General features: G+C 40.2%; 1 protein-coding gene across 1 annotated transcript in view; it reads left to right on the forward strand.

Moving 5' to 3' along the window:
- The first annotated feature begins 258 nt into the window (after positions 1 to 258).
- LOC118833587 overlaps positions 259 to 12607 on the forward strand; it is a 90269-nt gene continuing 77920 nt past the window's right edge. The window contains exons 1-3 of the mRNA XM_036740966.1: positions 259 to 328; positions 627 to 926; positions 3542 to 3562. Of these exons, the coding sequence (XP_036596861.1) occupies positions 259 to 328; positions 627 to 926; positions 3542 to 3562 (391 nt within the window). The remainder of the gene's footprint in view (positions 329 to 626; positions 927 to 3541; positions 3563 to 12607) is intronic.

The raw sequence follows: 12607 nt of genomic DNA on the forward strand, positions 1-12607 counted from the left end.
AGTAGGGTTAGAAATTAGCCCTGCAGTCACAGTTATTCTGTGCTAACTCCTTTCTCCTGCCCTGGCTTACATCTGTCTGCCTTGTGCTCCACCCCTTCCTAACCACCCCAGGGTGGGGGATGGGCAGACCCCATTGCTCCAGCTGCCTTCTTAAATACACTTCCTTTTGGGCAGAACTCCTATTTATGCAGATATTACTGACCCTGGACCACAGTTGTTACTCTATCCTGCCTAGAGAATCCTGCCAGGCTCAGCAGCATGTCTGCCAGGACCCTCACCCCTCTTTCCAGGATCTACCTCCTGGGGCTGCTCCTCTCCATTCTCCCAGGTATCTGTCCTGTCCACACTGATTCTACCCTCTTCCTCATTCTCTGTATGGGGCTGAGTCTCTAATTAGCTTCTGATACCTCTATTCCTATCTCCTCCCTGTTCTCTCTCTGCTGGTCTTATGGGCCTTGAAGCTTAGCTTCTCCTTCTTCCAGTTGCTTGGCCTCCTCTCCCTGACAACCTGGGTTGGGATTGATACCACTAATTAGCAGCCAGGTGTCTCTGCCATGGTCCCTAAGCTTCCCTTCCTGTAGAGGCTTTGTGTAGGACTTAATCTCTTTGGTATGTGTCCTTTGCAGGTTCCTGGGCCCAGGTTCAGCTAGTAGAGACAGGAGGCAAAGTGACAACTGAGGGCCAGTCTGTGACCCTGACCTGCAGGACCTCTGGCTTTAGCTTCAAGGATTTTGCCATGTCTTGGCACTGGAGCCCAACTGAGAGCTACAAGGAGTTCGTGGCCAGAGTCAGCCCCAAAACTGGAAGTAACAAAGAGTACAGCCCCAAATTTCAGGGCAGAGCATCCATCACCAGGAACAATGAGGCCCGAACTGTCTCCTTGACCTTGCACCAGCTACAAGAGGGGGACTCAGGCATATACTACTGTACCAAACACACTCTGCTAGGGCCCAGGCAGAGGCCTTGACACAAACCTGGGATTTCAGCCCCAGATTCTCTCTCTCTCTCTCCCTCTCTTTCCCTCTCTCTCTCTCTCTCTCTCTCTCTCTCTCTCTCTCTCAATCTGTATGGGGAAAGGGAGAAACAGGTTCTCTATGTGTGTATTTGTGGGCATTCAGAGAAGTGAAGAGGAAGGCTCAGTGTGTGTTTGTGTGTGCACATGAGTGCATGTATTATAGAGAAGGGAAGAAATAGATTATGTGTGTGTGCTAAAGTAAGAGGCAGGGCTTTTCTCCCAACCTCCATTGTTCCTCTGCACTCTTGTGATTCCAGCCACTGCTTCAATCTCAGCTGATGGCCCCCTCCACCCTTTCTCAGGGTGCCAAGTACTCATACCTTTTGGGGCCAGAACAAATGCTGATTCCTGGGAAAACAATCAGTGACTGGGAGCAGGTAGAATTTAGGTTAAAGTCCTGCTGTGAGAGCACATCCTCTGTGCCATGCACCTGGCTGGGATTAGTTCAACTGTGGGGATAAGCAGGAGAAGCAAGCCCAGATTCCATTCAGGGGACCTCACAGCCTGGCGAGGCAGAAGAACTAACCATCTCTGCCCCTGGAGAGCTCAACATCTTAGCCTGAAAGAACCCAGAAAGAATTGGTTGGTTCCTGACCTTAGAAAGCCTTTCCCACATTATTACCTTCTGAGGTAGGAGGTAGAAGTATAAAGTATATGTCCATTTTACAAATGAAGAAACTGGTTCATATGAGGCAAGAGGTCTGCCTGGAGTTACCAAACTTAAGCAGTAGAGACCCAAGCCTGCTTCTGAACTTCCTTCCTGCAGGCCCTCTGCCCCTTCCACTATACCTGAGGTCTCTTAGGCCAGCTCTAGACAATGCATCGATCATTTGCTGGCCTGTAAGATCTCAGGAATCCTCCTTTTCAAGTTCCTTCAACCTCTAATTTGGATCTGAGAATGGGAAAGGCTTCAAAAGTGCTGTCAAGGCTGCAGTCTTCTTTAAACTTGTGTTATAATTTTGTCACCAATGAGTCCTTTTGGGGCTCTCTGTGCTTCAGAACTTTAACAGCTCTGTAGTCCAGCATGCTGTGTAAGACTCAGATGAAGGGGAATACATTGTAGCAAGGAAGAGCACAAGGAGAGAAGTCCAGGAACAATTGACCCCTGTAAGTGTGCTTCTCCAGGGCACTGAGGTCCCACAAGGCTCTTCTGTCTATCTTCTATCCCTCTGCCAACGACTGTCCCAATCTGCACATGCCATATGATTAGGGCCAGCCATTAAACAGCATCAGTGAAAACTGCTCCTCCCAGCCTTCCTGTTAGCTTCAGGAAGCCATGGTGTGGAAGAGAGGTTGGTGCCTTCTTCAGGGCTATTCGTATCAGCTCCTTCTTTCTTGACTCCACAGCCCAGCTCTAGTGCTTTCACTGTGGCACTAACTACAACCTATGGTCCAAGGATTTGAAAGAAGCCCCTTGGGGTGGCCGGAGGGAAGGGGAAGGGACGTTACATCTGACCCTGGAAGGATGAGAAGGGATAAAGAGGGATTCAAATGGGAATTTGATGAGCAAAAACACAAAGGCAGGTCTCCAAACCAACATTCCTAAGGCCTAGGCTATTCACTTTACTCACTGCTCACAAATCTGGAACAGCTCCTATGGGAGAAGGACTAAACTCCATAGGTCACCATTGAAAAGTCCTCTGTAGGTTTTTCCCTCTCTTGCTTTCTTACTTGTACTTCTCCTCTCCAAACTCTCAGCTCCAGCCCAATGGGATATTTCACTGTCCCCCAAACCCATTTGTGGATATTCGCACAGCTCTTGGATGTCCTCCTATCTGCTACCTTCTTCCCTGCCATCTACCATTGCATCTTCAAGGCTCAACTTAAGTCTCAATTACTCTGTACGGACTTTACTGACCACTTCAGCCCACCCTGACTGTTCCTATCTCCAAACTAATAATTTTCTTTCCAATGATGCTCTCTTCTGTATATTCTATATTACTTTCCTGTAACTATTTCATTCTGAAGAAGGAATTCTTTCCTGTAAGTGGACCACGGAGCTCTGAGATTGGAAATTGTCCTTTAATGATGATCAGAGATTCAGCAATAGTATGGAGGGGAGTGTGAATAATGAGGACCTTGTACAAAGGGATATTATTTAGCACTCCATTCCCACATTCTCTCACTTCCAAAATCTTCACTTTAGTCTAGGTTCCCATGATTCACCTAGATTTGGAATGTCTTGCTGCCTCAGATTTCTCTCATGCCAATCCATCCAATCCATGCATGACCTTTCCTTCATCTGATCTGCCTCCTCAATCTTCATGCTCTCTTAAGGCCCTTATCTCTATCTGCCTTGTATTTTAATTTTATTTAGTCTTATTTAGTCTCTGTCTTTTTTCCTCAAATGAGATCCTGGAGGGCAGGAAACAATTCTGATTCATGCTTGTATCCTTTCCCCGTACCTAATAACTGAGTCTCTGCAAAGTTTGTAGAATTGAAAAAAAATGAATTTAGAGTCAGGACGAGATCACACTCTAGATGACTTCAAATGTCAGGCTAAAGAGTTTGGGATTTATCTTATAGGCAATATGATGTCATTGAAGGGTTCCAAGTAGTGAATTGATGTGATCACAGATACCTTGGATTCCTTCAGGACTAAGAACAGATACCACCTCTCATGGGAATATCCATTTCTGGATCTATCTCACTGGCAGTGTTCTGTCCCTTCTCAAATTAGTTTTTAACATATATATTTATTTAATATTTTATTTTTCCACAATTACATGCAAAAACAATTTTTAACATTTGCTTTTTAAACCATCAGGTTCCAAATTCTTTTTTCAAGTCTTTTCTTTTTGGAGAGGAGAAGGCAGGGAAATTGGTGTTAAGTGACTTGCTCAAGGTCACACAGCTACTCCATGCATCAAGTGTCAGAGGCCAGATTTGAACTCAGGTCCTCCTGACTCCAGGGCTGGTGCTCTACTCACTGTGCCACCTAGCTGCCCCTGAGTTCCAAATTCTTTACCTTACTCCCTTCCTTCCCTCCCTCCCTCACTGAGATGAGCAATTTGATATAGGTTATATATGTGCAATCATGAAAAACATTTCCATATTAATAATGTTGTGAAAGAAAACAGAGATTAAAAAACCAAGAAAAATAAAGGAAATAAAAAGTATACTTCAATCTGCATTTATAATCCATCAGTTGTTCCTCTGGAGATGGATAGCATTTTTCATTGTAAGTCCTTCAGAATTGTCTTGGATCATTGTGTTGCTGAGAATAGCTAAGTCATTCACTGTTGATCATTGTACAATATTTCTATTACTGTGGACAATGTTCTCCTGGTTCTGCTCATTTCACTTTGCATCAATTCATGGAATTCTTCATTTTTCTGAGATTATTCTGCTCATCATTTCCTATAGTACAATGGTATTCCAGCACAATCATATACCACAGCTTGTTCAACCATTTCCCAGTTGATAGTGGGCATCACCTCAATTTTCAATTCTTTGCCACCACAAAAAGTTTGTATAAGAATTTTTGTACATATATGTCCTTTTCTTTTTTGAATGTCTTTGAAATACAGAAATAACAGTGGTGTTGCTAGGTCAAAAGATATTCATGGATTTTATAGCCCACTGGGCATAGCTCCAAATTGCTTTCCAGAATGGTTGAATCAGTTTATAACTCCACCAAGAATATATCAGTGTCTCAATTTTCCCACGTCCCCTCCAACATTTGTAATTTTCCTTTTCTTTGATATTAGCCAGTCTGATAGGAGTGGGGGTGGTACCTCAGAATCGTTTTAATTTGCATTTCCCTAATCAATAGTAATTTAGAATATTTTTTCCTGTGACTATAGATAGCTTTCATTATTCCATCTGAAAACTGCCTGTTCATATCCTTTGACCATTCATTAGTTGGGAGATGCCTCTTGTTTTTATAAATGTGACTCGGTTCTCTTTGTATTTGAGAAATGAAACTTTCATCAGCTTTCTCCAATTAATTTTGATTCACTTATTTGTGTACCTGTTTTATCTTATTTCAGTTCGGTAAGCAAGAGTTTATTAAACACCTCCTGTGTTCAAGATACAGGTATAGAGTCACAAAAACAAAAGTGAAAAACAGATTCTGTCCCCAAGAAACTTCCATACTATTCTATACACACTTTTATGCATAAAAGTCAGTGTAAGATAACCAAAGGAGAGGGGGGCGGAGCCAAGATGGCCACGTGAAGGCAGCGTCTTACCAGAGCTCTCTCACAAGGTCTGTCAGATTCCTATAAAAAAGTGAATTTGAGCAGATCTGAGAGAGTCAGAAACCGCGAGCAGTCTGCATGGGGCAAATTTCCGAGCCGGGAGAGTCTGAAAGGCTGGACGCACGAACCTGTAGGCTCGGAGAGTGCTCGGTGTGGAGTGGCTCCAGACCAAGGCGGAAGCGGCTGGCCGGGAAATCCACGTGGGAGACGGGCTGGGAAAAAGCTGGGCGCCCGAAACCGGCGGAGATCCCCAGGCCTCCCAACACAGGACGGCACTCTGTGGAAGCGAAGAGAGGCAGCGCAACGCCACCGGGATACACTGACTCCAGAGGTTTGCAGCCCAAACGTATGAACCGTGGCTTCTTGAAATTCCGGGAGTTCTTAATGTCCAGGTAAACAGCTCTAATCCCTCCCCTCCCCACCCAGAGAATCACTCGGGAAAAAAAAAAAAGAACACTGGAACTGAGCAGAAAGTAGTGGGGTTTCAGTGGTCAAATACCTGAAGTTCATTAGTCCCATAGGGGCAGAGTCGGCAGGGGTCAACGCCAGGAGCCCAGATGTAACCTTGCTCCCGCAGGGGAAGTGCCAGACATCAGCTCAAACAACAAACAGCTGAGACCATTGCTGAAAAGGAAGTGCTGGAGAGCATCCACAGGGAGTGAGACTCCAGGGAGCCAGACCCCTCCCCCACACCTCAGGAAACTGAAGGTTATAATTCTAGGCTCACAACCCCCAGAATAAGAAAGCTGGGACAGAAAGCCCTGAGGCCCACAGATAGAAATTCATTGTAAAGCCAGCAAAAGGCAAACCAACATGAAGAAGAACACAAAAAAACCAAGGACAATAGATTCTTTTTATGGAGACAGGCAGGATCAAAATACCAACATAGAAGAGAGTAGCAATGACACTGTAGATACATCAGATACCTCAAAAGGTAATATGAACTGGTCTCCAGCCCAAAAAGCACTGCTGGAAGAGCTAAAGGAGGATTTTAAAAACCAAATTAGAGAGCTAAAAGAAAATATGGAAAAAATGGAAAAAAATTCACTGATGAAATCAAGTCCCTAAAGAATAAGACTGGCGAAAAGGATACGGAGATTCAGAATCTAGAGAGAGAAAAGGACACCCTGAAAGGCAAATTCAACCAATTGGAAAAGGAGACTCAAAAGCAAAATGTAAACACTAACTCATTAAAAATTAGACTTGAACAAGTGGAAGCTAATCTATAAGGCACCAAGAAGTAATAAAACAAAACGTAAAGAATGAAAAAATAGAAAAAAAATGTGAAATATCTGATTGGCAAAACAACTGACCTGGAAAATAGATCCAGGAGAGACAATTTGAGAGTTATTGGTCTACCGGAAATCCACGATGAAAAAAAGAGCCTTGACAGTATCTTCGAAGAAATTATCAAAGACAACTGCCCAGAGGTCCTAGAACCAGAGGGCAAAATAGTCATTGAAAGAATTCACCGATCACCCCCTGAAAGAGATCCCAAACTGAAAACACCAAGAAATATTATAGCCAAATTTCAGAGCTATAAACTCAAGGAGAAAATACTGCAAGCTGCCAAAAAGAAGCAATTCAAATATCGTGGAACTACAGTCAGGATCACGCAGGATCTCTCAGCTTCCACATTAAAAAACAGGAGAAATTGGAATATGATATTCCGAAGGGCAAAGGAGCTGGGACTACAACCAAGGATCAACTACCCAGCAAAACTAAGCATAATTTTCCAGGCAAGGCGATGGACATTCAATGAAATAAGGGAATTCCAGACCTTCCTGTTGAAAAGGCCAGAACTCAATGGAAAATTTGATCTCCAAATACAAAACTCAAGAGAGACATAAAAAGGTAACCAGGGGGAAAAACCCCACAAACCTTATTAACCAATAAGGGCAGGTTGTTTACATATTTATGTGGGATTATATCATCTCATGTATGTTTTTTATGTGTATATATATATATATATGTATATATATATATACATACATATATAAGTCATTCTTGTGAATGGTACAGCTATTATGACAATTGAAAGGGATATACATAGGTTGTGAATGCCTGTATAAATTAACTGATGTAAAGATATAAAATATAAATAAGAGATATAAAGGGAGGGCTATGAGGGAAGCAGTAAGGAGGTAGTAGAAAAGGGTAAATTACACCAAATGAAGAGGCACAAAAACATATTATAGTAGAGGGAAAGAAGGGAGGGAAAAGAGCAGTATTTGAGCTTTACTGTCATCTGATCTAGTTCAAGAAGGGAATAACATACTCTGATAAGTTTAGAAATCTAAGTTGTCCTACGGGAAGTGGGAGGGTAAGGGGGGAAAAAGGGAGGGGGTGGTCAGAAGGGAGAGGAGAAGTAGCAAGTGGGTAATGGTAAGATAAGGGAGGGGAATAAAGAGGGAGGGTTAACTGAGGAAAGCAGCGGTCAAAAGCAAAACTTTGTTGAGGAGGAGAAGGGGAAAGGGAGAAATAAAAGCATAAACAGGGGGAATTAGGATGGAGAAAAAGACACAGATAGAAATCATAACCCTGAACGTGCAGGGGATGAACATTCTCACAAAACAGAAGCAGATAGCAGAATGGATTAAAAAGCACAATCCTACAATATGCTGTTTACAAGAAACGCATTTGAAACAGGGGGATACACATAGGGTTAAGGTAAAAGGCTGGAGTAAAATATATTGTGCCTCAGCTAAAGTAAAAAAAGCAGGTGTAGCAATCCTAATCTCAGACAAAGCAAAAGTAAAGATAGATCTAATTAAAAGAGATAAGGAAGGACATTATATCCTGCTAAAAGGCACCATAAACAATGAAGCAATATCATTGCTTAACATATATGCACCAAGTGGTAAGGCATACAAATTCTTAGAGGAGAGGTTAAGGGAGTTACAGGAAGAAATAGACAGCAAAACTATAATATTGGGAGACCTCAACCTCCCCCTTTCTGAACTTGATAAATCTAACCTCAAAATAAATAAGAAAAAAGTTAAGGAGGTAAACAGAATTTTAGAAAAGGCACATATGACAGACCTCTGGAGAAAACTGAATGGGGATAAAAAGGAATATACTTTCTTCTCAAAAGTACATGGCACATACTCAAAAATTGACCATGTACTAGGGCATAAAAACCTCACAATCCAGTGCAGAAAAGCAGAAGTAGTCAATGCATACTTTTCAGATCATGATGCAGTAAGAATCATTTTTAATAAAGTACCATGGAAAAATAAGCTAAAAACTAATTGGAAACTAAATAATTTAATTCTAAAGAATGAGTGGGCCAAAGAACAAATCAAAGAAACAATTAATAAATTCATTCAAGAGAATGACAATAATGAAACAACATACCAAAACTTATGGGATGCGGCAAAAGCAGTTCTTAGGGGAAGTTTTATATCTCTAAATGCCTTCATGAATAAAATAGGGAAAGAGGAGATCAATGATCTGGGCATACAGCTGAAAAAGGTAGAAAAAGTAAATTGAAAACCCCCAATTAAATACCAAATTAGAAATAATGAAAATCAAAGAGAGATTAATAAAATTGAAACCAAGAAAACTATTGAATTAATAAATAAAACAAAGAGCTGGTTTTATGAAAAAACAATAAAATTGATAAACCTTTGGCCAATTTGATTTAAAAAAATAAAGAAGAAAATCAAATTACCAGTATCAAAAATGAAAAGGGTGAGATCACCTCTAATGAAGAGGAAATCAAAACAATAATTAGGAATTATTTTGCCCAACTGTATGCCCATAAATTTGACAACCTTAGAGATATGGATGAATATCTACAAAAACATAAACTGCCCAGGCTAATAGAGAAGGAAGTGAAATTTCTTAATAACCCCATATCAGAAAAAGAAATTGAGCATGCCATCAATGAACTCCCTAGGAAAAAATCTCCAGGGCCAGATGGTTTTACATGTGAATTCTATCAAACATTTAAAGAACAACTAATTCCAATACTTTGTAGACTATTTGGGAAAATAGGTGAAGAAGGAGTCCTACCAAATTCTTTTTATGACACAAATATGGTACTAATACCCAAACCAGGTAGAATTAAAACAGAGAAAGAAAATTATAGACCAATTTCTCTAATGAATATTGATGCAAAAATTTTAAATAAAATATTAGCAAAAAGATTGCAGCAACTCATCACGAGAATAATACACTATGACCAGGTAGGATTTATCCCAGGAATGCAAGGCTGGTTCAATATTAGGAAAACTATTAGCATAATTGACTATATCAACAACAAAACTAACAGAAACCATATGATCATCTCAATAGATGCAGAAAAAGCCTTTGACAAAGTACAACACCCATTCCTATTAAAAACACTAGAAAGCATAGGAATAAGGGGAACCTTCCTCAAAATTATAAATAGCATCTACCTAAAACCATCGACAAGCATTATTTGTAATGGGGATAAACTAGATGCATTCCCAATAAGATCAGGGGTGAAACAAGGATGTCCATTATCACCCCTATTATTCAATTTGGTACTAGAAACATTAGCTGTAGCAATAAGAGAAGAAAAAGAAATTGAAGGAATTAGAATAGGAAAAGAAGAAACTAAATTATCACTTTTTGCAGATGATATGATGATTTATCTAGAGAATCCTAGAGAATCAAGTAAAAAACTACTTGAAATAATAAAGAACTTTAATAAAGTTGCAGGATATAAAATAAACCCACATAAATCCTCAGCATTACTATACATTACTGACAAAGCCCAACAGCAAGAGATAGAAAGAGAAATTCCATTCAAAGTTACTGAAGGCACTATAAAATATTTGGGAGTCTATTTGCCAAGACAAACCCAGGGCCTATATGAACATAACTATGAAACACTTTTCACGCGAATAAAATCATATCTAAATAAATGGAAAAATATCAGTTGCTCATGGTTAGGCCGAGGTAATATAATAAAAATGACAATTTTACCTAAATTAATCTATCTATTCAGTGCCATACCAATCGAACTACCAAAAAATTTTTTTACTGAGCTGGACAAAATAATAACAAAATTCATTTGGAAAAACAAGAGGTCTAGAGTATCTAGGATATTAATGAAAAGACACGCTAGAGAAGGTGGCTTAGCCACACCAGATATTAAAGTGTACTACACAGCAGCAGTCATCAAAACTGCCTGGTACTGGTTAAGAAACAGGGGTGTGGATCAGTGGAATAGGATAGGTACACAAGTAGGAGAAATCAACAAGTTTAGCAATCTACTCTTTGATAAACCCAAAGAGGCCAGCTTCTGGGCTAATAATTCACTATTTCACAAAAACTGTTGGGAAAATTGGAAAATGGTAGGGCAAAAACTGGGCATAGACCAATATCTTACACCATATACCAAAATAAAGTCAAAATGGGTTCATGATTTAGGAGTAAAAGTTGATACTATAAGTAATTTGGGAAAGCAAGGAATAGTTTACTTATCAGATTTATGGAAAAGTAAAGAATTCATGACCCAACAAGAGATAGAGAGCATTACAAAATGCAAAATAGATAATTTTGATTATGTCAAATTGAAATGTTTTTGTACAAAAAAAGCCAATGCAACAAGAATTAGGAGGGAAGCAGAAAATTGGGAAAAAATCTTTGCAACTAAAATCTCTGATAAAGGCCTCATTTCTAAAATATACAGGGAACTGAGCCAAATATATAGGAATACAAGCCATTCCCCAATTGAGAAATGGTCAAAGGATATGAACAGGCAGTTTTCAGAGGAAGAAATTAAAGCTATCTATAGGCATATGAAAAAATGGTCTGGATCACTACTGATTAGAGAAATGCAAATCAAAACAACTCTTAGATACCACATCTCTCCTGTAAGATTGGCTAAAATAACAAAACAGGAAAATGATAAATGCTGGAAAGGATGTGGGAAAATTGGAACATTGTTGCATTGCTGGTGGAGTTGTGAGCTGATCCAGCCATTTTGGAGAACAGTTTGGAACTATGCCCAAAGGGCTATAGAAATGTTCATACTCTTTGACCCAGCAATACCACTTCTAGGGTTGTATCCCAAAGAAATCACACAAGCGGGGAAAGGACCCATATGTACAAAAATATTGATAGCAGCTCTTTTTGTGGTAGCCAAGAATTGGAAATCAAAGGGATGCCCATCAATTGGGGAATGGCTGAACAAGCTGTGGTATATGAAGGTGATGGAATACTATTGTGCCATAAGAAATGGGGATGATGCAGACTTCGTAACAACCTGGAAAAACCTACATGACATAATGCTGAGTGAGCGGAGCAGAGCCAGGAGAACGTTGCGCACAGCCACAGATATATGGATTCCGTGAGGACCAACCCTGACAAACTGCGCTCTTCTCAGCAACCTAAGGGGCAAGGACAACTCCAGGGGACTCACGATGGAGAATGCTATCTTCATCCAGAGAAAGAACTGTGAAGTTTGAATACAGATCGAGGTGCACTACATGCTCGCCTTTTTTTGCTTCTCTTTTGTTTTTGTTTTTGGGTTGTTTTTTTTTTTTTGGTTCCGTTTCTTCTTTCTCATGATTCATTCCATTGGTCAAAATTCTTCTCCACAACTTGACTAGTGCATAAATTAATTCAATGCGAAGTTATACGTGACAGTTATATGAGATGAGATTCCATGCCGTCTTGGGGAGGGAGGGGGGAGGGAGGGGAGAAAATCTGGAACTCAAAACTATGTAGAACCGTGTGTGGTAAACTAAAAATAAATAAATAAATTAAAAAAAAAAGAAATGTAAAAAAAAAATAAAAAAATAAAACAATCTAAATTAAAAAAAAAAAGGTAACCAAAGGAAAGAGAGAGCATTAACCATGAGGGGGATCAGGAAAGATTTCCCTGTGGGACATGAATTGATCTTTGAAAGAAGATAAGGTTTGTATGAGGTAGAGGTGAGGATGAAGTGCATTCCAGGCAGAGCCAAGAGTTTGGGTAAAGCCATATTTGTGAGAAATAGAACACTGAATTCAAAGACTAGCCAGTATGCCAGTTTAGTAAGAATGAAGAATACATGAAGCAGAACAATGTGAGACAAGTCTAGAAGGTAGGATAGAGCAATATAGTGGAGAGATTTAAACACTGAGGTGAGGAATTGGTATTTTATTTTAAAGCCAAGGGGGAGGGTGGGGTGTGGTGGTATAAAGCTACACTCCCTGCTACTGGGAAGGCTGAGGCTGGTGGATTCATTGAGCTCAGTTCTGGAATTAATTTATTCATTGTTCTGTGCCAAGCTGATAAGATGTCATTAGACTAAGTCTGAAATCAGTATGGCTACCTAAGGAAAGGTGACCTGGCCCAGGTCAGAAATGGAACTGGTCAAAGCTCCCTTGTCAATTAGTTGTGGACTCAGGCCTGTGACTAGCCATTGCA

Source organism: Trichosurus vulpecula, chromosome 1, assembly GCF_011100635.1.
Source record: "Trichosurus vulpecula isolate mTriVul1 chromosome 1, mTriVul1.pri, whole genome shotgun sequence".
NCBI lineage: Eukaryota > Metazoa > Chordata > Mammalia > Diprotodontia > Phalangeridae > Trichosurus > Trichosurus vulpecula.